General features: G+C 50.0%; 1 protein-coding gene across 1 annotated transcript; it reads right to left on the bottom strand.

The window, feature by feature from the left end:
- Nucleotides 1-4,807: 4,807 nt before the first annotated feature.
- Nucleotides 4,808-21,939, bottom strand: TMLHE (trimethyllysine hydroxylase, epsilon). Its single transcript, XM_059824352.1, has 9 exons — nucleotides 21,865-21,939; nucleotides 21,349-21,599; nucleotides 16,134-16,315; nucleotides 14,505-14,681; nucleotides 13,443-13,722; nucleotides 12,180-12,299; nucleotides 8,806-9,042; nucleotides 7,940-8,078; nucleotides 4,808-6,742 (listed from the first exon to the last, which is right to left on the bottom strand). Exons 3-9 carry the CDS (start codon nucleotides 16,312-16,314, stop codon nucleotides 6,611-6,613), a joined length of 1,266 nt encoding a protein of 421 aa, XP_059680335.1. The 5' UTR covers nucleotide 16,315; nucleotides 21,349-21,599; nucleotides 21,865-21,939; the 3' UTR covers nucleotides 4,808-6,610.
- Nucleotides 21,940-23,039: the final 1,100 nt, after the last annotated feature.

Genomic DNA, 23,039 nt, shown 5'->3' with positions numbered 1-23,039 from the left:
CCCTTTGGACCCACAGCCCTGCGGCTCGGACCCTCCTGGGCTTACGTGGGAAGAGCAGGATGGGGTGAGCGACCAGCACCATGGGGAAGTGCCTGCGTCTCCTGGCCTTAGGACATGGCCAAGTCACGACCGTGAGGATGGAAGCTGCTGGTCATGGACCTTTGCAGGGTGCGGGAAGGAGCTGGAAGCCATCCCTGGGTGTTTTCCTCTCTTGGGATGGAGACTCGCAGCACAGGGGACAGCAGGGCGAGGTGCGCAGAACAACCCCTTATCGTCTCCATCCGTCCATTGGACTTCCCCCTGCACAGGGGAAGCTGAAGGTCTCCAAAAGGCGACCGCAGCCCAGGGATGAGTTACCAACCTGGTGCCCTGCTCCCTGAGGGTCAGCGAAGTGCAGTCCAAAACCAGGCAGGACTCAGGATCTTCTCCTTTTGCCCCCAAAATCAGAATTTGAGTGGATGAGCACGTGAATTACAATTTCTCCGTGAAGGAGAACTGCAGTATTACACTGGCTGGGGAAGTACTTCTTCCCTTTTCAGCCCTTCTTCCTTTCCCAGCCCTTTTATGGCTACAAATATGAAATACATGCAGTTTGTCTCTGCCAACACATAACAGATAAAGTGCATAGGAGTTGTTTTCTCTCTCTGAAGTGTCTTGAAATTGCTCTTAGGATATTTTTTTGGTGGCAGTGGGGAAGCAAGGACCCACTGAAAGGGCTTCACAGACCACAGATGTTGTCACCAGCCCATCGCCATGGGAAAGGACACATCCATCAGTCAAGAGACACCAGGAAAACAGCAACGGCATTTCAGTCCAGTCCGTTTTCACAGCAGAAGCGCTGCGCGTTTGGCCTCACGCACTCTCAGGTAGCGCTTCCCATTAAGAAGTCCCATAGATGTGCCTTTCCCAGGTTATTTTGGGGATTGCCACAGGACTCCCTCCTCCTCCTCCGGCCAGGAGGAGCCCCCAGCCCTGCGCACGCACCAGCCAGCGCCTCCAGAATTCTGCTTTAGGGGGAAAGAGGAGAAGAAAAAGCACTGCTTTACTCAGGTTGATGGGGTTTTTTTCACAGCAGCATTTTATGGACGAAGCTCTCTTCTAAGGTTAGGTCTTAAAAAGGGCAGAGCAAAGCCAAGAGCCTTCCCCATCGGCAGCGCATGGCGCTCTGCGCCCGCACTCCTACTGCCACGGCTTCCCCTTTGAGAGGGTTAAGGCGTCTAAATCAAAACCTTTAAAGAGTTACAAGCATGAAGAAACTGAAGTCTAAGTATAGCTGAGAAATACTCAAGCTAAAGGAAGAAATTACTATTCCACCATGATCACTTTATATTTCAAGATGAAGGAATCGGCTTATAATCACTGATGGTAGCAGCAGCTGCCAGATAACCATCATCCACGTCACCCCAGGCCACAGTGCGTTTCCATCGCTGACTGTATGTCTTCTGAGAAGTTACACCCACAAAGAATTTATTTGTATTCATTAACATCTGACGGCCACGTTAGTCTGCATGACAAACGCATCCCCCTTCCTGACTAGCAACGCGTATTTCTTCAGCGCTGATCCCCGAGTAGTGCTGGGGCATCTCCAACTCAAGGAAGAACCTCTGCCAGACACACGCTCTGCAATACATTTGAACACTGCCAAAAATGCCCCGTTTTTCCGGTTTTCCAAGCTGGAAAGAGTAAAGTTGCTTCCTCTCACTTTTAGCCCGCAAACAGCCAGCATATTTGAGATACAATGGTACATTTTCCTAGTGAGGATCACCTGGTTTTGGGATGCAGCAGTCTCCTTCTGGCTTCCTCCTCAAAAATGCTCTGGGAATAGTGGAAAATCCCCCACCCTGCTACCCATCGGGGATCCCAGCTAGTTATTGCTACTCACAAAAAGACACACCTTTCCCTGCTCCCACAGCACTTACTTTCCGTTCACTTTGTGCACAGAAAAACACCACAACCCCCTTTGCCTTGCTTCCCCAGGGAAAGCTTTAAGGCTGATTTTAAGGAGCACAATTCATCAACAGGCTCCTGGGAAAAGACTGCCCTTTTATTCCCTAATTGCCTTCAAATCCTCTTCACCTGGAGCCACGTTAAAGGAAAAGTGTTTCTTAAGAATATCCAGAGAGATTCACACAATGGCTGCAAATATGTGGAAAGGGCATAGAAATAAAAATGAGAATCCTGTGCAAATCAAGATTAAATCTGGAGACGGGAGGAAAAAGCTTATGTGCATCCTTTATCCAGGTGATTTGCTGCAAAGCCTCGTCGGGGGCTGTCCCTATGCCCGGGGTGGCTTCAGGCTGTCTTTAGGGAGCTCATCCCCGCAGAGCACGTGAGCTTCTCCAGATGAGCTAAATTACAAGTCCTCAAGGGCTTGGATAGATATAACCTTGTCACTCAAAATACACTCACTTCTTCCTCCCCTAAACTCATGCAGGGAGTGGTTTTGCCCCTTCTTGCATGTCGCTGAGCACGAAGCGAAGCGGCACCACCCAGGACTCCCCTATTTTACATCAATATGCCCATCAGCAAAATACAAACCTCGAAGTGGAAGAAATGCTTGTGGAGGGAGAGCGGCAGCAGTCAGCAGTGGGTGACCCCCCCTCCATCTGCCTTCGGGAGGCACCAGAGCAAACGTGCGGCTTGACAGATGCTTTCCCCTGAAAAATCACTTTTCTGCACAACCGCTCTTTTAACGGAAGGATTTTGATGCAGGAGAAAGGGCTAATGCACTTCGTCCTGCAGTCAGCTGGATTACTTGTGCTCGATGTCTTTTTCTGGCTCTTTTTGACACTGAAGTCTCACTCAGCAAATGTCCATAGTGAAACTTCTGCATACATTTCCCTGAGGGCTTACGTATGCATATTTAAAAGTGTCCTTAAGTGGTGCGGGACAGGGATTGCTTTTCGAACATGCAGTATTTTCTCTGAATGTAACTCTTCCTTCTGGGAACCTTTATTCTCTCTTTATTTCATACCTTCTCTTCTGCTTAGGAGCAGCCTTTCACCTCTTGCCGCCTCTTACAGCTTTTGCTTTCCTCCTTTCCAGTGTTTTGAGCCCAAATTCTTCATCGAAATCTTCTTTCTTAGAATTCCCCACTGGTATTTCCCCGGGGCGTGGGAGAGAGAGTACCCACATGCCCCCACTCAAAACTGCCAACCCAGAAGAGAGACATCTGTGTTGCTGCGGATTATTTAAGAATTGAAGAAGAGCAGGAGGTGTAAGGAAGAGTTTCCAGGAGAGTTTGCTACCGGGGTGTTTGCTGTGTGGTCTGCACATTACCTTTAGTGTTTCACACACCGCGAACAGTGATCCCCCCTTCCCGCACATCTCCGAGGTTAATCGCAAGGAAATGCGCTCGCACCATCTGTCTTGCCTGGAAATGGTGGTACTTGCCACACATTAATTTGCTTCCACCTTGTTCTTCTGTAAATTTGTATGGCTCCACTTCCATAGCGAAACTGTTCGCGTCTCCCTGATGCTGACAGTTCAGGTTTGAACTCAGGTTTTTAATTAAATTAATTATTAACTTTAGGTAATACATTTTTAGTTAATTTAGCTGAAGGACCCTACTAAAATAGCTTCTGTGTTTTCCAGTAGCCAAAAAGGAAAGAAATGAGGAGTAGAGCTAAAACCGTAAATACTTTTCAGCTTAGCCAAGAATAATTTCACCACAGCATGTGCAGAATTAAAACTTTTTTTTTGTATAATAAAAGGCTTTTAATCACTACTTGTAGATTATAATTGAGGGAAGCATGGATCAAGAACAATACATACATTCTTTTTCCTTTTCTGGCAGCCTCTCTGTTCCTTGCTGGGTTGAAGCAACTTGGTTCTTTTTTCCGCAAGTCCTGCGAGGAGTGAAAGGCTCCTGGCTGCGCCGGGGGCTAGCGGGGGGGGCCAAAGGGCAAAGGGAAGATGCACCGAATGATGAAACAGCGCGATCCCGAGGCATGCAGGTGAGCAGGGGGCTCTGGAGCACACTGGGAGGAAAACCGAAAGCTCTGAGGCATACTGGAGGAAAAATGGGGGGTCCTGATGGGACCAGCAAGTATACAGGCGGGCTCTGGTTTCCCTGAAGGACTGAGGACTCCGGGGAAGCGCCAAAAGCTGCACGATGGGCTGTACTGCACAGCCGAGAGGAAGAGGAACAGTCCCACGGGGATGAAAGGGGATCCTGGGGAGACAAGACACCAAATAGAGGGATGGGGGGGCACGGGAGGGCAAATGGGGCAGCCCAGAGGGCACGTGGAGGCAACTGAACATGCCTATAGGGTGGGGGGGATTTGTTCAGGGTGCACAAGGTTAGGGAGAGACAGCCCCCAGTCGCAAAAGGGACCGAACTGTGGGACGTACATCGCTGGGGACCGAGGGCCCTGGGGTACCCACTGCCCTCCAACAGCCCTCGCATAGCTCCTTTCCTCTCTGTTCGCCCTCAGACTGTGCTTAGCTCCGCTTCCTTCCTGCCTCAGGTGCCTTCAAATCACCCCCATTTTTCTCCACGCACCCTCAGATCACCCCCACCGTGCTCTCCGACTCCCTCCCCTCACCACCCGTCTTTGGCGTGATGGGCACCACAGATCTTTAACAACAGTCACAGCCATGCAGGCTTTTGAGCAGCAATTCCCAGGGTTCTCAAAAGACATGGATACAGCACAGCAGAAGAAACAGAACCCGCATCACTGCTAGCCCTAAAGCCACGCAGGGATGGGACTCGGCCTTGACAGTTTTAATATTTATTTCTTGCATCTTCTGCCATCGTGTGGCCCGTGAAAGAATGGATGATGAGAAGTCAACAGAGGCATTGGTTTACTGCTCCTCACGTTTATTCCACTTTTGATAGATAATACAGACTTATTTTCAAGTTCATAATTGCTTGAAATTTTTATTTTGTTAAGCTGACCGCTTTATAAATCATTTATTTGAAGACTTGATGTCTTAGTTTTGGAAAATGCCTTAAACACATACATTGGATCACCACTGTAGTGGGAAGAAGGAAGCAGTTCATCATTTATTGGCTGAAAGAATTGAAAAAGCTCAATTACAAAAACTGATCCACTATCATTACAGCAAACAGAACATGGTCCGTAACACGGCACAACAAACGCCCCTAGCAGACAGGCGGCAACTGCCAAGAAGTCCTGTTCCTTCAAATAAAGTTTTAATGCTTAGGAAGAATTTAGCCCTTTTGGGAAGCAGGGAGAGGTGAAGCCCAAGATTTAAACAAAGCTCTCTCCACTCCACGTTTTATTGTTGGGATGGTGAAATTAATTGGAATAATACCCATGAGGAAACGTGTTACTTCTACATTCACCATGAGCAATTTTCCCCAAAACGGAGTACACGATCACCTTGAGGAGTGCCTTGGCTTGGAGCTGGCTGGTGTTTGATGACCACAGCCCTCAGCAGCAGCAGCTGCAATGGGAGGCAGAGCTACAGTCACTATGTTCTGTGTCAGAAAGGCACGTACGCCAGGACAAACTGTCACCAATACACTTTGGTTCTAAAATTCCAACCTTTCTAGTAATGACAGGATTTGCTTTTGTTCCTTACACTGCGGCCCTTCAATGTGCCAGACTCCAATTTATCCTCCCAGCTACCAGGAGCTGAAGGGCACCGCTGTGTTCATTACCTTCAGATGCAGGAGAACCTGGTGAAAAAAAGACAGTCAGCCTCATCCAGCAGCCAGCATAATGATGACCTAACACAAATTCCTTCTTCTGAAAAGATAAAAGAGCAGGCACAGGCGGGAATTTGTCAGCAAATACCGGAGCTGCTGAGCCTTTGCCCTTGATACAAGCACAGTGCAACAGGCAGAAAGAACACAAGCACTATATTACTGGAAGTCAAGGCAATGTGAGAACTACATCCTGCATCTAACACAGCCATCTCTCCTTCCCAACATGCAGATCTCGCTACTTCCCCCTTTCCTTCTAACCTACACCTTTTTAGAAATACCCTAACTATACCAGGTTCTCTCTCCAGGCCATCTCTCAAGCAGCACAGCTTGCATCAGTGACTGCTATAGGGGTACATCATATGTTTAAGAAGAAAGAAGTCACTGAAATATGCCAACAGCCCTCACAGTTTGAGTAGTGGCATTTTCATCAAATAGGGACCACAGATTTTTATTTTCTCTAGAAGGGGTAAAATCCAGCCTGGGGTGAGACAAGACCCCAAAGATTTCCATTCTGCTCTGCTAAAAAACAACTAGAACTGCCAGCTGACAAAAAGGCTAAACAACAGGGGAAAAATGCAAAGATCTGAAATCCTGAAGGCACTTGACTGGAGGAGCACTTCACATCAATAGGTGCTGGGAGCACTTCCCGTGGTGCGATTAACCCTCACTCAGCAGAGCTGAGACAGACTGACTGGCTGGGAAGACCAGGCTGGGTGCGCAGACAGCAAGAGCTGACCATGCTCCAAGGCAGAACACAGTCCCGTAAAGCTCCCATAACCTTTGGCTTCCACCTGCTCCCTCTCCTGAGCAGGCACCGAGAGCTGCGTGGAGAGGGCGGAGGTGTCTGAGGTATGTGCAACATCTTCGTCGTGGTGACGCACCAGCACGGTGGTGCTGGAGGTCTGACTGCCTTGCCGCGGAGGGTGGTCCGGGCTAAGCTTGGAGTCCCAGTAGGCGTGCGGTGTTCAGCACATCGTCTCTTGTCAGGTAGCAGCCACAGAGCTGGCGGTACCCTGTGAACGCTTCCCGTCCGTGCAGGACGCGCCAGTTATCTATGAACAGTGCCTGCAGGTGAAAAGAAAAGGCTGTCACAAGAAGGGCAACCACCGCAGGCAAGGCCAGGACCCTCTGACAGGACAGGTCCTGGAGTTGGAGATCCCTAGAGACTGGAAGAGCAAGTAAGGGTATGCCACGATGGGCACGACCCTTCCTGTTCACCACTGTCAGACAGCACATAAGACTACAGCCAGATGTTTCACGTGATCTAGCACAGCTGTTCTACCTGAAGCCAGCAGTTTTGCTCTGCTGCTAACCACAAGTTAAAACATGACAGCTAGCGAAGCACAGAAATGCATTCTGGGCTGTTTCTTTGCTTTTCTATTGGAGAGGTTGGGCCGTAGTTCACCAGCAACAGAAACTGGCCATCTTCTGCCTCTACGGTGTCGCCTCCCCCCCCAGGCATCCTTTGGAACAGAGAGGTGTAGGGGCTCCGGAACAATCATCTTCCCTGCTGCTGGACCCTTTCATTTTTGGGGCCCTGGGCTCAGGCTGAATCTAGATGCTGCAGGAGTAAAACCCCTTCAAGCAAGCACAGCTGAAGGAAGAAGCCATGCATTGTAATAGCTTCAGGTCTACAACCGTGGCTCTAGCTCTTCAAGCTCCTCCAAAGCTGCACTCAGCATCAGCCTTTCAAACGCAGGGCAGAGCTTTTTGCCTTTCAGTACCAAGGTGTGCCAAGGCACCTCAGCCATTTCTGGAACAGTGAAGACAGCCTACGTCTCCTGCAATCCGCTGGCAATGCAAGGCTTCAAATACAACCTCAGAATAGAAGTAAATTCATCTTTCCACACTTTTATATGTCCATCAAAATAACATTTTCTTCTGGAAGAAGTTGGAGGCTGAGCATTAAGTGTTCCCAGCCTCTCTGCTTCCAAGGGTCCTCATTTCAGTGACTGGAAAGATCTTCCTCCTCTCCCCCAGTTGGGACTAACTTTCCTCTCAGGCAGAGTTTGAATTAAACATTTCTGCCTTATCTGGAAGCTCATATTCTTTTAGGACAGTAAGAACACCCCACCCCCCCCCCAGATGCCAGAACTGTAATACAGGGCACCTTAAAACAGCTGTAAAGAGGAAAACTGCAGTGTATGCAGCTTGCCTGAAGCATTTACCTTAGTGGCAACAAGCCTGCACATCCAAAGGAGAACCCTGCCTCCCTCCCTCCTTGTACCAAACACACACGATCCTCCCAACTCCAAGTCCTACCTTGCCCGGCTTCAGTTTGACCCACAGTTCATTTTCTGGTCTCCTGAGCTCTGCAGTGAGTGTGCGATGAGCAGCGTACCAGCGATGCACAACATCGTAAGGCACGGTGTTGATGACAGCACGATCATAGTTATTGTATCTAAAAGTAAAGAAGAGATAAGAGACTGCCCACATGGCCTCACGAGCACAGCCAGGTATTTCCAAAGGGAACCTCAGGAGCCTGTAGCATTAGTCAGTATTTAAGGGAGGCTACAGAGATGACTAGGGGGTTATGCTGCAAGTGCAGGACCTTCAGGAGATGACACAACACCGGGAACAAGGAGTGTACTGTCAAGTGTAAAACTGTTCTTTCTGGTTTTCCACGGAAGGATGTGCCGCAGCAACAGACAAGACTGAGGATTGTTCAGAATAAAAGTGCAAAGCAGTGCTGGGCAGCCTCCTGCACTAAGCCAAGCCAGAGTTTCAGAAAGCAGCCCAGATTTCCTTTGGAAGGGAACCAGTCCACACTCTCCCCACTCCCTGTATGCCAGACTAGTTTTTAGAGACTTTTTCAGAGAAGGGCTGAGTTCTACTGCCTCTCAAACGAAGCGAGATGAGGGCATGGAGCTGAAGGGAGGATGACAGGAGTGAAAAAAAAAATTAAATCAAAGCTCAGCACCAACACTCATCTTTGTATCAGTGGTTCTGATGCTTCCTCTAAAGCAGTGATGTACAGCCCAGGAGGAAATGCAGGATGTTTCTGTGGTTTCACCCCTGCCCCTCAAACATATTTTGGTTTTTAGTTTATGATATCTTCTGGAAAACCACTACTGTCTGCCACAATGCCCTCTCCTCCCCATAAGCAACAGGCCTCATGTTGATGTTACCTGATCAGATAAAGCTCGTTGTTCCAGGGATAGACATTGAGGACCGGCCCAACTCCGATCATGTGGTTGTGACAGTCTCCCACGTTCTCAACATACTCATGCTTCAACGGCACCTTGCTGAGCAGCTCGAATTGATCAGGGGCTTGCTGGAGAACCTGCTCTGCCGCGTAGAAACCATCCACCAGCAGCGTCCGCCCGCCCGTGCCCTCGTGCTTCAGGCAGTGAAACACTTGGATGCTGCATTGGTGAGAGAATTCAGAGCACAAGAGAAAAGACCTTGGCTGCCTGTCCTGTGGAGAGAAGGTGCTCCCCACGGACCCAGACAGACCCTTCTCATTTCTCATGCACCACCCTTCTCATTTCACTAAGACCTGCCAGGGAATGGAGACAGACTGGCAAGAAATAGCTGTACCTGCCGTTTCTTCAGACCCGATCTCACACATTCCACTTTCCAAGAAGAGGGGTACTGCCTACACTGCCTCCCAAATCAAGTGCCATGAGCCTGGGACACTTCAAGTGCTGTAGGATCAGGCAGGTGTCATCCCAAGTCCATCCAGGCAGTAGGATGTTCAAAAGCATAAAACTAACTTCCCTAGAACATCTCAGAACAAGAGGACAATTAAAGAAATGCTGGTTGTACTGCTGAGTTCTCCAGGAACTACTAGGGCAGTCCAGGGTGACATCATGGTCTCCTACAAGCAGTCAAGAGAAGTCCTTCAAGGCAACACATTAAAGACCCTTTGGAAAGCCTGGAGCAGAGGAGTCCCCAGTGAGAAGCTTACCTACAGGGACACCCCCTCCCTAGCAGGAAGCCATCCAACTCAGCTTTTGTCCTTCTATTACTTCTCTGAAGCTTCTCTTTCCCTTCATCCAAGAAAGGCAGGCATTGTACTGTTCGGAACAAATACCCAGGAGTTGTCTCAAGCCACCTACTCCCAATTTTCACTATGTACCAACTTCACTTGTTGGAAAATTAATTGTGACCTTCTGGGAAAGCCTTTATCTTCTGATCTCCCTTCGGGGCCTCTTAACCCAGTCCCACAGCAAGTGATGTGGCAGGACCTCCCAGCTCCACCTCACCTGGGCGCTCTAACCACCCTTATACCCACAACAGTTTCAGGATAATTTTACGAAGTCGGTCCACAAGCACCGGAGCAAAGGACGCTCTGTGCCTCAAAGGCAACAACCTCCTCCTACAGCTCAGGGCCCTGACAAAGCCTCTTCTGAGGGCAGGCTCTCTGCAACCTTATCTCGCTCATCAGGTACCAGTCTCTCCCATCGCATGGGGAGTTTCTATCCTCTACCCTTTGCAATAATTTAACTTGAGACTTGTCAGATTTGGCTGATTTCAGCCAAGGCAGCAAGGGAAAGCAGACATTCAAATGAACATATCTTTCTTGAAAAACACCTCATTTCCTTTAGAAGCAGGTCAAAGACTGTTTCAAGTGTTTCGGAAGCAAGTCTGAAACAGTCTGGGAAAAAAGGGATCTCTGGCAGGGATGGGGGCTCAGGAAAGCCAGAAATTCATGTTCTTCCTGCACAACTATAGTTTTGCAGAATTGCAAGCATTAACGGTTAGCCTGACTAATTTAGCCTATGCTGTCATTGCTTGATATACTTCAGCTGGCTGCAGATGAGAATACACCTACCCGAAGGGAACCCTTCCAAGTGGAAAAGAAAGGTGTAAAAATAGCTAATGAGTGCTATAGTTCTGGCACTGAGCAGTTTAATCAAAGCTCTTTTGTAGGCTGAAGTTCTGATTACTAATTACTTTTTTTAATTTGATTTTGGGGAAGATTTCGTGAGCTTCTAAAACAAGTCAGCCAAGCAGGTAACACCGTGTGGGTCACAAAAGCACGTGGGTTCTGCAGCCAGCTGTTCACCGAGAACAGGTAAGCCAACTAGATCCGGCCTGAAGTGTGTGGCAGGACCTATGCTTTACGCATATACTTCCAGCTCCGCAGAGCACACTAAAATCCACCTACTTTGCTCCTGACACCGAGCTGCTTTAGAACAAATGATACCACCCAAAAGCTTCCTGCTTGGTTGGGCACAGACAACTGCTCAGGGTGCCACCTGGGTTAACTCTACCCTTCCTGGTCTGAAGGGCTGCTCCGAAATCCACGTGCAGCCATCAGATCTCACCCCTTCGTCACCCTCTGCTTTTACAGCTCTGCACCACAGACCTTTCCCACTGAGATGTTTAGCAAGTTAACAGCCCTCACTTGGGAAGAGCTAATCCTGCCCTAGGGTCAGAGGCGTGGACTGGATGACTTCTCTTTGTAGCCCTAGTTCCATAAGAGATCACAGTACTTCCATCCGTTCTCCCCCAGGCCATTTCCCAATGATTCCCCTCTTGACTGAGATGAAAGCAGACCAAAAAAAATTAAGCTAGGAATTAAGCCTAAGTCTCTTGCACTTCATTGTGAACCATGATCAGGGCTGCTGCCTTTCTTTCTCCAGCTGTGTATAAAACTCACAGCCCAGAGGCTGTATCAGAAAAGCAGTTTGCAAACTTGCATTTGGGAACAATGCTGTAGCTCCAAACTGCTTTTAAAAGCACAGACAGGTGTGAACTTTGAAGGGCTGGGTTCTGACTAACCTACAGGGCTGCACCACTGCCAAAATGCAAACCCCAACCCGTCTGAACTGAAGCACAGCAACTAGTGAGCACAGCACGTACATCAGTTACCACTCACAGCTTGGGAGGGCAGAGACAGTCACTGCAGCCTGTGCCAAGGCGAGCTGTTCTCCCTCCTTCCCCGCAGGCTACCGCTAACCCAGCTCAGCCAGCAAAACAATCGGTGCTGTTGCGGGTGAGGAGGGCTTGCCCCAGCTCAGCAGGCTTAAGTCAAAGCAAACTTTCGCAGCAACTTTGTACAACAGCTGATAAGGGGCAATCGCTGCAGGACGAGCTGAGCCTTGCCAGATGTACCCAAAAGACAAATCAACCGCTCATTTCTGTGATGCTGAATGCTGTGTGTCACTTCTGAAATCGGCCTCCTCAGTCCCTGAAGAGACTGTCAGATAAGCTTCAGGGTAGTGCAGAAATGACTACAGTGCTGAGCCTTCTTCGTGGCTACAAAGACTACTTGAACCACAGCAATACCAAACGGCAGCCAGTTATCTAACAGCCAAGTCCTTCATTGCCTGCATTCTGGAAGACCTAGAAGTTTCAGGCATAGGAAAAGTTGATCTACAGACCATCCCACTCCGCAGGGATCAGACAGGACTCAGAACTGCTGTGTGACTAGTAGAAGTACACCCCACCAGCAGCACTGGAGACAGTGAAACCTGATGCCGTTTCTAGGGGCACGGTGTGAATCGCTCCTGCCTTCCCCACTGCGTGTCTGTGAATCAGCAAAAGCACCTACCCGCAGGGCTCCTGGAAGTAGGTTGTGTCGGTGTGACGATCCAGAGCCAGCTTGGTGTAGGCAGTGTCTCCCCGAGAGAAGTCGGAGGTAAAGTACCACATTCTACCGTAAATGGTCTCCCTGCAAAAGAGGCGGGCAGTTATCACAAAGTGCTGCGGGGATCAATGTGGTGGTAGAGCAGATCCTCTCTTGCACTTGAGGTTACTCCCCTCCATCCTATGTACAGATTAAATTAAAGCAGAACAACTTAACAAAATCCACATTGTCAAGAGACGGTGCTTCTAATGACTCCTCTAGTATTCAGTTTCTCTCTTTCCTCCCGAAAAGACTGATGGCAGTGAGTCTTGCTTCCCCTCCACAAACACAGATCTTCTTTCCACACCAAAGATCAGCCCCAGTCAAATCAAAGAAGCCACTGAGCAACACAAGGAGTTGCAAGAGTGCAGCTAGCCCTTGCTTGTACCCACCGCAGGGTTACCTAATAATCCCATTTCTTGTTCTTAGGATCCTGCATTTTCACCCACCTCCCTCCTACAACACACACAGAAGGGAACAGACAGAAGGCAAGGACAAACAGTACTCAGGGGCTACAGGGTGACGGTACCTGGAGAAAAAGAGTTGGCTGGATATTCCCTGGAGCCCCTCATTTCTATTTGGGGTGACTATTTGTTAAAAGAAATCCCTCCTCTTCCAATGGCCCAAGGCAAGTTAAACTGTTTCTGCAGCTTGGATAAAACTTAAAACTCAGACCTGGCTTGCCATGCTGTTGGTATGTTTTAAACAAATACACAGAAGAAACATTTCTCAGTATTTTTCTTTAGCAAGAGCTACAAATTGTTTTTGATCTCCCTGGCTCCCAGGGCCAAGGCTGCCCTCCTAACCTTTCAAGTCATAACAGGAAATGTCTCTCCTTGCAAAGCTCTTGTCTTCCCAGACCGGCTACTTCCTTCAGTCACTCCTCTCCCTGCGCAGTCCCACTATCACAACAGTCACCACATGCTCCAGAGGCAGCTCCATAACCTAGTGACTCCGGGCTCTCCCCCAAGAAGAGGTCAGCTCCCACAGTGCAATACTCCATCTCAGTTCAAGCGGAGTGGCCAGAGGCTGCAGAAGACGCAGACCTTTTGTTTGCAAGCCAGGCCACACTGCACAATATACAGGGATAAAAGGGCAGCACCTTTCCAACCAAAAAGAAGTAACAGTCTACCCTTCACAGCTCCTCTACAAAGCTATCAGTGGCCTTCCCAGGGCAGCCCTAGTTACCTGATTAAGCTGATCCTTTCTGCTAAGATTTCTGTGTCCTCTTTGGTGGGAGTGACATTCTCTACAAAAGCAATCCCATATAACAAGAAGTTTCGCAGGAACTCCTTCAGCCCCTCATCTGTCTCCAGGAAACTCCGGCAGTCAACGGATGGGACCTGGGCTTGGCGGTAGATTTCTGCGTTCCAGAGAATGCGTGGGTGCATGACCTGCTGCTTCTGCCCCTCGTAGCTGTTCTTCACCAGCCACTCCAGCCCGTACCGTGTCACATGCCCGTCCGGCCCTTCGACAAAAAGGAGAAGAGTCAGTCACTGCAATCGCACTGAACAGCTCGAGATCATGGTCCGTGCAACCACCAGTCTAGGACAGTCCTCACCCTTTTAATTTTGTCTGGTGACAGACTCTTTGCACCCTAATGCCACCCAAAATATTATCTGGTTAAGGCCACAAGTCCTAAAAGCATTGTCGTTGCTGCAACAACTCCAAATTCAGAGTGAAGTGTTTCAACTTCAGTGGTTTTGTTTTCTACTGACAGGACTCCAAGGAGAAGTAAAGCACTGAAGACAAGCCCATAAATAAAGGTAAGCTGCAACAAAAGGACAAAAGCAGCTGGGAAGCTAAGGAGAAAGGACAGAAAACGTGAATTCTGATCAGGGATAACAGCTCAGATAGGACAGAGTAAGGAAAAGAAAGCCAACCATTTCTTGACCAATCTGTTCACTACCTGCATTGCTGCTGTGTTCAAACAAACCCATAAAATACACAGACACTGAAGATACACACATGTCTACCCAAAAAGGGCTTGGAGGGGGAAGGGGGGGAGAGGGAGGAGGAGGAAAACCAGACACAAACTTAAGACTGAGGCATGTTTACAGTAACAGTGCTGCTCAGAAGAGCAGTGTTTAAAATCTGCTTACAGCTAAATCTCTTCCCAAAACAGCTGCTGATTTAGAGATAAGGCTGCCCTCTCCCAGCAAACCTAAGACAGGATCCATCAACAAGGCTCCCTCTGAGCAGGGCTGGCAGTCCGTAAAACATGCAGGGTATGGTCACTTTGCTGCTTACACGTGAGGAAGAGCGTGGTCTCATCCACTCGGACAGCCTTGGGTTTGATTCCCAGGTCCACACTAGCTGTGTCCAAGCTGCGCTGGTTTGTCTTGGCATTGTAGCAGGAAGCGGAGCGGCAGTGGTCCCGCAGCCAGACAAAATCGAAACGCATCAGTGTGTTCGCGTATCTGAGCTCTGCAAAGAAAGACAGGCTCAAAAGATGCATTGGTGTGAACAGCGAGGTAAAAAAAAAACACAGCCAAGAGCCCACAAGTTATGATCCCACTTATAGGGGATGCGGAGGCACCTCTTTACGTAAATTAAGCTAGCTTGTCGCATGATGAAGACCAGGCAGAATATCTTCCTAGAAGGCCCGGCTGTCAGCGATCTTGCCATGGTCTCCCTTCTTACTAAGCCTACAGGCAATCTCATCCTGCAACAGGAAGAAGGAGCATGGCTCACAAACATGCTGGTCACATACTTACATCTATCATCTTTCTTCAACAAGTAGTAAGTTCAGAGCTGTGCAGCAGCTGTTGTACGTAACAATGTCCCCCCCTCCACATAGTTGTAGACCCCAGCACAGGAATACAGATAAGAGTCAACCAAATAATCACACCAACATCCAAACTGTACAAACATTACAGACAACATCACAACCTTGATGCAAAGCTTTGATAACCCTTTAGCATTACAATAAAGCCACTCCTCCTTGTTCCATCCTGGGACAGCTTAGGAATACTCAGAGCCCTTCAGAAGGGGGTCAGAGCCAGCAGAGGCGACAGGAGAGCCCTTCCTGCTCTAGTCAGCTTTGAAATCCAGGTATCTGAGGTCACTTTGCAGTGGGAAAACAACAATATCCTCTCTTGGGGCCACTGTGTTGGATAAAGTACTGAGCAATTCCCTTTGCTTACAGGTGACTCAGAGTACCAACACCTAAGTAGCCTCAGCAGACATCACCCAGGCAGACAGACACCGGACCAAACCAAACAGGCCACAGGGAAACACGTGCCTCAGTTGCCAAGTCACCTCCAAAACCAAAAGGACAAAAAAAATCAGCACTAGACAGCATTTATAACTGGCTTGCTGGGTTACTTCACATTAAGACACACTCTCCTTGCTTTTTCTTTAAGCAGTCTCACAGTGAAGTACTATTTGCATCAAAAAGGCTTTTGTGCCCCCTGCCTCCTGCTGCTCATGCCATCCAGCCAGGCTGCTTGCAAACCTACTCTAACAGCTGCGGTTCATGCATCAGTGTTTTAAGGAAAACCTGCACAAGTGGGGGCAAGAGAGCAGGGCACACACCAAACCAGCCATCCTGCTTGGAAGTCAGAGCCCCGAGCATTACACAGAAAACAAGGGACTGACAGGGCAAGGCTCAGATGCAGTTATTGTTCAGGAATCCCTTGATCTGATTTCTGATTTAGCATTGCCTCATTTATCATAAAAGACTTACCGCCAGCAGACAAACCTGCTCCATCCTGCCCTTGGGAATTCCCCAAGGGAACATGAAACACGGACTCCAGCAAGCATCCCTCTAACGCAAGCCACTCCAGAAGAAAAAGAATCACTCCCAGGGAAGAAGGTCAGGAAAATCTCACCCCAAAGAGACTCAAAAGCAGGTACACGTGCGCCCAACACACCTACCTAGATGGTCACTGTGTAACTGCCAGGCACACTTGAGGGACTCTGGGGCTGTGTGATGCCAGTGAGCTGCAGCAGCAGGGATGGTCCTTCTGTCACGGAGCAGCCATGGCGAGCGATGTCTAGTGCTTCCACTCCAGCGGCACGGCACCTTGAAGAGACACGCCAGCCTCCTGCACCACATCCTGAGCAGCCAGGGGAGAGAGAGGGGAAAGAACAAGGTGACTCTGCTGTGCTACCGCATCACGTCCCGGCCTCGACCTCTGCGCTCTTGTGCCAGGCACTGTAAGCACTTCTGGGAAAGCTAGTATCGTCCTCCACAATTGTAATTTACTGACAAAAGAAGTCAGTGAGAACTAGTCCATTGAGGAGGAAGAAAAGCAGGCACCATGACTGGCAGCCTGGCCAGAGGAAAGAGTCACCTAACTCCCAGGCACCATTTGGACAGGAAAAATAACTAAACACAGAGTTTGGAGGGTCTCATATTAGACACCTTCACTGCCAAGTCCCAGTACCTGCGGCACTTCTGCATCCTGCCAGTGACAACACAATCCAGCATGCTGCCAGGGTTCTTCCAGTGCCTACAATCCATGCTTACTGTTAACAACACACAGACTATGTGGCAATCGCCTCAAAATTAGGTGCTTTACCCTTGTTTAGACCAGCTGCAGTAGTTACTTTTGCAAACATCACCAACACCCCAGAGGAAGACCTCAAAGTTATATGTGAAAAATAAAGTTGCCTGTGAAAACCAGCTGCCCTCAAAAACTGCATGCAATGAAAGCAACAGGGAATTAACCATTAGGGGGTCAACAAATTTTTTAAACAAACAAGCTAATCCAACCCGCACACATCAGCTAGAAACAGAGGGAGGAGAGATAAGGGGGTCTTGCTTATTTTGTGACCACCATAAATCAAAGCAGAAAACAGTCCTGAGAAGAAACAAATGAGATCCTAGGATTTATCAGGCAAAGCAATTCCAGAAGAGACAGCTGTGTGTTCAACGCTCTTGTGCAAAATACTGGCAAAGCCTCATCTGCTGCATGCTGCAGGTCTTGCTTGTCCCCTCTCTGGCTTCCCAGTTTGAATTCACCATTCCTGGACAGAACTACAGGGATGAGGGAAGCAGAGAAGTGACCTTGGTTAGAGAAGCAAGAACTAGAAGAATCCACTAATTAGGTCAGTTCTAGAAGTAAGTATGCAAAACAATGAGGAGGAGGAAGATCTCTACTTCTGCTGAAGGACACAGCTGGCACGGAAGAGAAACCAACTGTGGTTAATTTTCACAAGAGATTAGAAGGCAATTTCTCAGCAGGAGACTTGTAAGAACTCTTCAACACAAAGAACAAGGGCAAAAACCTTGTAAGTTTTAAGATATGAAGCCATGGTCTAAACACCCTGTCATGTTTATTAATTTCTGGAGGTCAGGTTTAAACCCAGCAGGATTTTAACAGCGCTTTGGTCTGAAGCACATAGAAATGCAGTATCACTGGATAAGACACAGGCTCGAAAAGCATTTCTTATCCTAGACTTCTGATTTTCCCGCATTTTTGTATCTGAAGAGTACAGGCACTGGTGCTTTGGCTGTCCAACCTGCTCTTCCACTTCATAGCTGACTCACTGCAGAGATCTCAAAAGCTGGTAATAACAACAAAAATCAGCAGAGGTGCCATATTTCCAGACAGCAACTTGCTAAGTAGGAAAAAAATAAAATACAGACATCCAGCTCTAGGAAAAAAAAAAAAAAGGGGAAACATTTTCTTAAAGAGAACGCGGTTTGAGATCAAGATGCACACTTTTCAGCCACTCAGTTTCGCAAGGTTCTTGGCCACAGCCTGTGCACAAGTCACTGACAGCTTTAGCGCTGCAGAAAGGTTTCAGCTCAGAAGTTTCTGATTTCTGCAGCTGCTAAAATGCAATACTCACTCCACAGCAGGCTGCAGGGAATCATGTTGTCCTGCAAAGCAGCTGGTTTCAGATCAGAAGCTCTTGTTTCGCTCCACATAGCGGAAGCAGAGGCACTGGGAGCTCCTTGCTTGCTGCCTGACACCTGCAGTAACCAAGATCTCTGCTAACACAACTGACCTTGCTCTTCAAACACTGCTGCGAAGCCTGTGAAACTCTTCATAGATGCTGACGGAGCTGTAACATCCTGAAAGACTCCAGCATTCTCACTACCGACAGAGAAACTGGAGCACCAGAGAACTTACACAGCCTGAGCCAGAGTTACCGGGCATCTGAAGACACACAAGAATACCTACTTTTCCCTTTGGTGGTCTCCAGCCAGGCAGAATATCAGTTTTTGTAGAAAGGCCAATGTTAAGTTCTGGGAGAATGCTTCCCAACCCACCCCAGCTTTGAAAATTTAATACAGGAAAAAGAATTAGCCAAATTTGATATGCAAACTTAAAAACTAAGTGACGAAAATCTGCAGCTATAGAAAACCAGGAGTTAACTGTGATGTTTATTGGCTTTACAAAGCTTAAAGAAATTATTTAACTTCCTGAACCAAGCATTACAACTCACAAAGCTTAAGACTGTTCTTTGAGACAGACACACAGGAAGGCTCTGTCCAATTCGGCTTTTGGATATCAAGGATATCCACTAACCTAACAGAGGGGGAAAAAAAAAGAAGCTTGTTTGCACACGCCTGATATCTCCTCACACAGGACCCAAAACTGATAGGAAAAGCTCATCTACAAATCCATTTAGAAAGTGGCCTCTGCCTGGGGCAGCTCCAGCCGCAGTTATCTCTTTCTGCACATGCTCCTTTTATCTCGTCCTCTTCCAATACCAAAACTTACCAGAGAATAAACACAGGTAATGGTAAGTGACCCGGATATTTAATCTAATCAGTGAGACCTCTTGCTTCTCTGCTGTTCTTGCTGGAAGCAGACATCACAAACAGCTCACAGAGAAGCCTTAAATTAAATCTTTCCAAGAGATACTAATCTAAGAGGAGCTGAAAACAACAACAACAAAAAAATCTATATGATTAGACAGGATTTACATTTTGCCTTTGTGTTTGTTTAATCAGAGCTAACAGCTCTCTCCTGGCTGGAATTAGTTATGTGAAAAATTACCTCTTTCCCCCAGTCCTCCTGTTTACCTCATCTTTATGCTTCTCATCTTTACATTGTCCAGACCACACACAGCAAACCTGGGCAGCAGTGAAATGCAACAGCTGAGAGATTTCAAGACAAAATTTCCCTTGAAATTCAAAAAGAAAGGGCAGGAGGAAAAAGACTTTAAATTACGCTGCACATAAACGCAAGTGGGCTGTGACAAGGGAGAGATGTTCAGTTACGAAGTCTGCCCCTCTGCCCAAGCAAGACAAAATCCCGAGCAGACATTAAATGCGAGCATCTTCTGTGTGGCTCATCCTATCCAAGAGTCCACCACGAGATGGATGAAAAATAGGAGTGTGCATAGAACCCACGCTAGAAGTGACAGGGTGAACAGGAGGAACAGAGCTGTGGGTGCTGGAGGGAAAGGCAGAAAACTCAAATATATTGTTATTTGAGGAATAAGTCTTTTGAGAGAAAAGACAAGAGACATGCTGTTGAAGGATGAGGAAGGAAGAGTGGGCCTCATGAGGGGCTGGTCTGTCCAGGAGACTTCCTGCCTGGCCCTTCAGTTTCTCTCACTGCTGACACAAGAAGCATTTGAAGTAACCAATCCTGTTTTTTTAAGCTCTTAGATAAAAAGCCGCAATTCCCAATTTGAGCAAAGAAAAATACTGAGCTGGAAAAATTAGTAACCAAATTGTTTCAGCGATGAAAACATATATGGAAGGAGAAACCACACAGATGTGTGGTCTTTAGCTAGCTTTTAGCCAAAACCTTCCAGGAACACGGTGACACCGGCCTGCTGGCATTAGAGAAGCTGCTCTGATGCCCTAACCACTGGTGCTGCGAACAGACCTGTTTCATCACTCTGTGACAGCACACCCAGCCTGTTTTTCAAGCTCATTTGGCATCCAAAAAAAAAGATCTGTTTTTCATTAAGCGCTTGCAAACATTCAGTTGCTTACACTCACGCATCCTTTTTTGTTGCTAGAAGCATCTGGCTAAAGCAAAGGTTTCTGATCCATAAGACACAGCAAAATGTCAATAGCACATCAGGCCTTACACTTCAAAAAGAGAGAGAAAGAGAAAATAAATTGTTTTTCAAGGCAGCCTGAAAAAACACTCTGTCTGCAAATCTCAGACAGGGCTTACGTCCTGCTGCCCTCTTGGCTACATATATTTAATCTGACATTTCTATCAGCTTTGGAAGACGTACCCAAACACCGCACGGTGCCACTGCTTGAGCGAAGATAACCTTTATGAGGGGAACACAGACAAAAAGAGAGGTGCTGCAAAGGCTGAGATGGAGCTGCTGCCTTGAGAGGGCTGTGCCAGAGCCAGATGAGCAAAGTACACTAAACCAGGTGACAGACCCCCGTGGCAGGCCAAGTCCCCTGGGATGGCAGGCGTCTCAGACACAGGCACTCGCTTGCCAGCAGAGTTAAAGGTTTAACAGCCCGAGCTGATCTAGCTTACCTATTAATTACAAAAGAAACAAAAGGCAAATTGGCTGTCCCCTGCTGAGAAAGCCTCCTGCCCCCCCCCCCGCAGACTGCTGCGCTGCGGCAGACAACTATATTAGATCTCAGCTGTCAGGAATCAGATTCACCCTCCAGCCCTTCCCAGCAAGGGATTTCAATTAAATTAAGGAGCTAATAAAGACATCCCAGACACTGCCAGCTTCACAGCTACTTCGTTTTACTAGAAGTAAAGGTAATTATCTGCTCACCCCACGTTTAACACCAAAAACCTGACTCCAGACCCCCCTTCCCATAACCTTATTGCAGTTTCCTCTTTGCGATTTCTTCATCTATCTCAAGCAAAGTCTTTTCAGGCTGCACAGCTTAACAGAAACAAGCTCCAAGTCTTTTTTTTCCAGCAAAGCAGCCAGCCCTCGTGGTATATCCCCCCCCAGGGACACTTATTGCAGTAAACTCCTATTATTACATCACTTCATTCACCCACTCTGGGTCCTGCCCTGGCAGAGAGGAGCCAGGCAGCTCTCCCAGACAGGGAGGGCTTGCCTTTTACCAGGGAAGGCGAGAAGAGAGCTCTGCCCATGAGCTGCCCTTGGCTGCAAGCTTTCATTCGCGGACTAACGGGATCTGACATCTTACTCCCTGTCTGAACTCCGGGTCAGCTAACATTACCTGGGACCGTGCGAGCACGGGGCTGAGGTGGGGGAACAGATGGAGGGAGGCTTCAAGAGGGGCTTGGGACGTTGAACGGATTACAGAGGCTCTCCGCTGGCGCTCACGGCTCTTCCCTCTCCTGCTCCCCGCACCCACCAGGCCAAACACGCTGCTCGGAAGCTTTTACACATTTACTGCTGCACCTCGCGTCAGGAAGCCGTCGCTGCCCGAGGAACCGAAGGCTCTTAAACCAGGGTCTCGCTGACCTTCTAAAGACAAAGAGATTAGAGAAAAAGCCACGTTACAAACTGCCTTTTGAGCTCCCGGCTCCCTCTGCGGAGGCGGCCCAAGCGCGGCCCCCCCGCCGCCGGCACCCGCCCCGGCGGCAGCGCGGTGGGCTCCGGGAGGGGAGGACGAGAGCCGGCGAGAGCCAGGCCCGACCCCAGCAGCCAGCCCCGGTACGAGAGCCGGCCGCTCCCGCCGCCGCGGGGAGCCGGGACCTGCCCCCGACCCCTGCCTCAGGCCCCGACCCACCTCGGCAGCTCCCCCGCAGCTCCGACCCGCCCCGGCTCCTCCTGAGGGGCTTTACCGGGCCCCACGCCCGCGGCAGCGGGGCCGGGGCCGCCTCAGGCGGCGTCGAGGGGCGCCGCGGGCCGCCCCGGGGCGGAGCCGCACCACCGAGCGCGGGCGGGCTCGGCTAGAGCGCCGCCCGCCATCGAGCGCGGCCCGCGGGGCAGAGCGCCCGCGCCCATAGAGACGGCACGGGGCGAGGGGGGCGCGCGGGCGGCACGGGCCGGGCCAGCACCGCGCTCCGCGGGAGAGGGGCGAAGCACGTCCCGCACCGGGCCCTAACGGAAGACACCACCAAGCGCGGCCCCGGCGGCTATAAAGAGCTGGGAGGCCGTCGTGTAGAGCGTCGCACGTACCATAGAGACCTGGCGGGGCGGATAGAGCGCCGCACACACCATAGAGCCCTGGGTGTCCCGAGAGCGTAGAGACGGCGGGAGCGGGGAGAAGTCTCTGCGCGCTGCTACAGGCTCTGGAGAGGCTCTCCCGCAGAGCGGGCGCGGCGTGCGATGAGCGCCGCTGCCGGGAGCGCGAAGAGGCGCTTTACTGCTGTAGGCGTAGAGCGCCCCGGCTGAGGCCATAGAGACGCACGCTGCAGGCTAGAACGGCGCGGGGAGGAGGTGACGCATGCGCGGGTGACGCATGCGCACCGCGCTGGGGCACGGGCCGGCGGGGGGGTGTTATGTTGCCGGTGGCCGCAGGGTCGGGGCCGGCGCTGGGACCGGGACCGGGACTGGGACTGGGACCCGCTCGGGGGAAGCGGCCCCGTCGCCGGGCCCGGTCCTGGCCCGCTGCTTCTCCCGGCTTGGCTGCGGCCTGCGCCCGGGGAGGCTTGAGGCGTGCCGGGGAGAGGGGCCGGGCCGGGCCTTCGGGAGCTGCCGGCACCGGCCGGGGGCGGGGGGGGGGGGGGAGCAAACACGACCTTTTGGGGTACAAAATTCTGATTTTCACCTCAAGGCACCGGAACACCAGCTTGTGCGGGGCGGAGGCCGAGCGGAGGCGCGGACCCGGCCGGCGGAGCCAGGCAGGCAGCGGCTCTGCCCGCTGGAGGGCCGCCTCGGCCCGGCGGTGGCGGCTGCCGCCTCCCCCCGGCCCCTTCGCCCTCCCGCCGCCTCTGCGGGGCCGTGTTGCCAGCCCTGAAC

Source organism: Gavia stellata, chromosome 14 (genome assembly GCF_030936135.1).
Source record: "Gavia stellata isolate bGavSte3 chromosome 14, bGavSte3.hap2, whole genome shotgun sequence".
Taxonomy (NCBI): Eukaryota; Metazoa; Chordata; class Aves; order Gaviiformes; family Gaviidae; genus Gavia; species Gavia stellata.
Note: the sequence above shows the minus strand (reverse complement) of the source record. Positions and strands in the feature narration are given on the sequence as shown.

What these genes read in the sequence shown, in the direction of transcription:
- TMLHE (XM_059824352.1), bottom strand. Translation starts at nt 16,314, where the DNA reads ATGTGGTGCAGGAGGCTGGCGTGTCTCTTCAAGGTGCCGTGCCGCTGG. An exon ending in TACTTCCAGGAGCCCTGCGG is followed by an intron (nt 9,043 to 12,179) that starts GTAGGTGCTTTT and finishes TCACCAATGCAG; the next exon opens with CATCCAAGTGTTTCACTGCC. An exon ending in AACGAGCTTTATCTGATCAG is followed by an intron (nt 8,079 to 8,805) that starts GTAACATCAACA and finishes CTTTACTTTTAG; the next exon opens with ATACAATAACTATGATCGTG.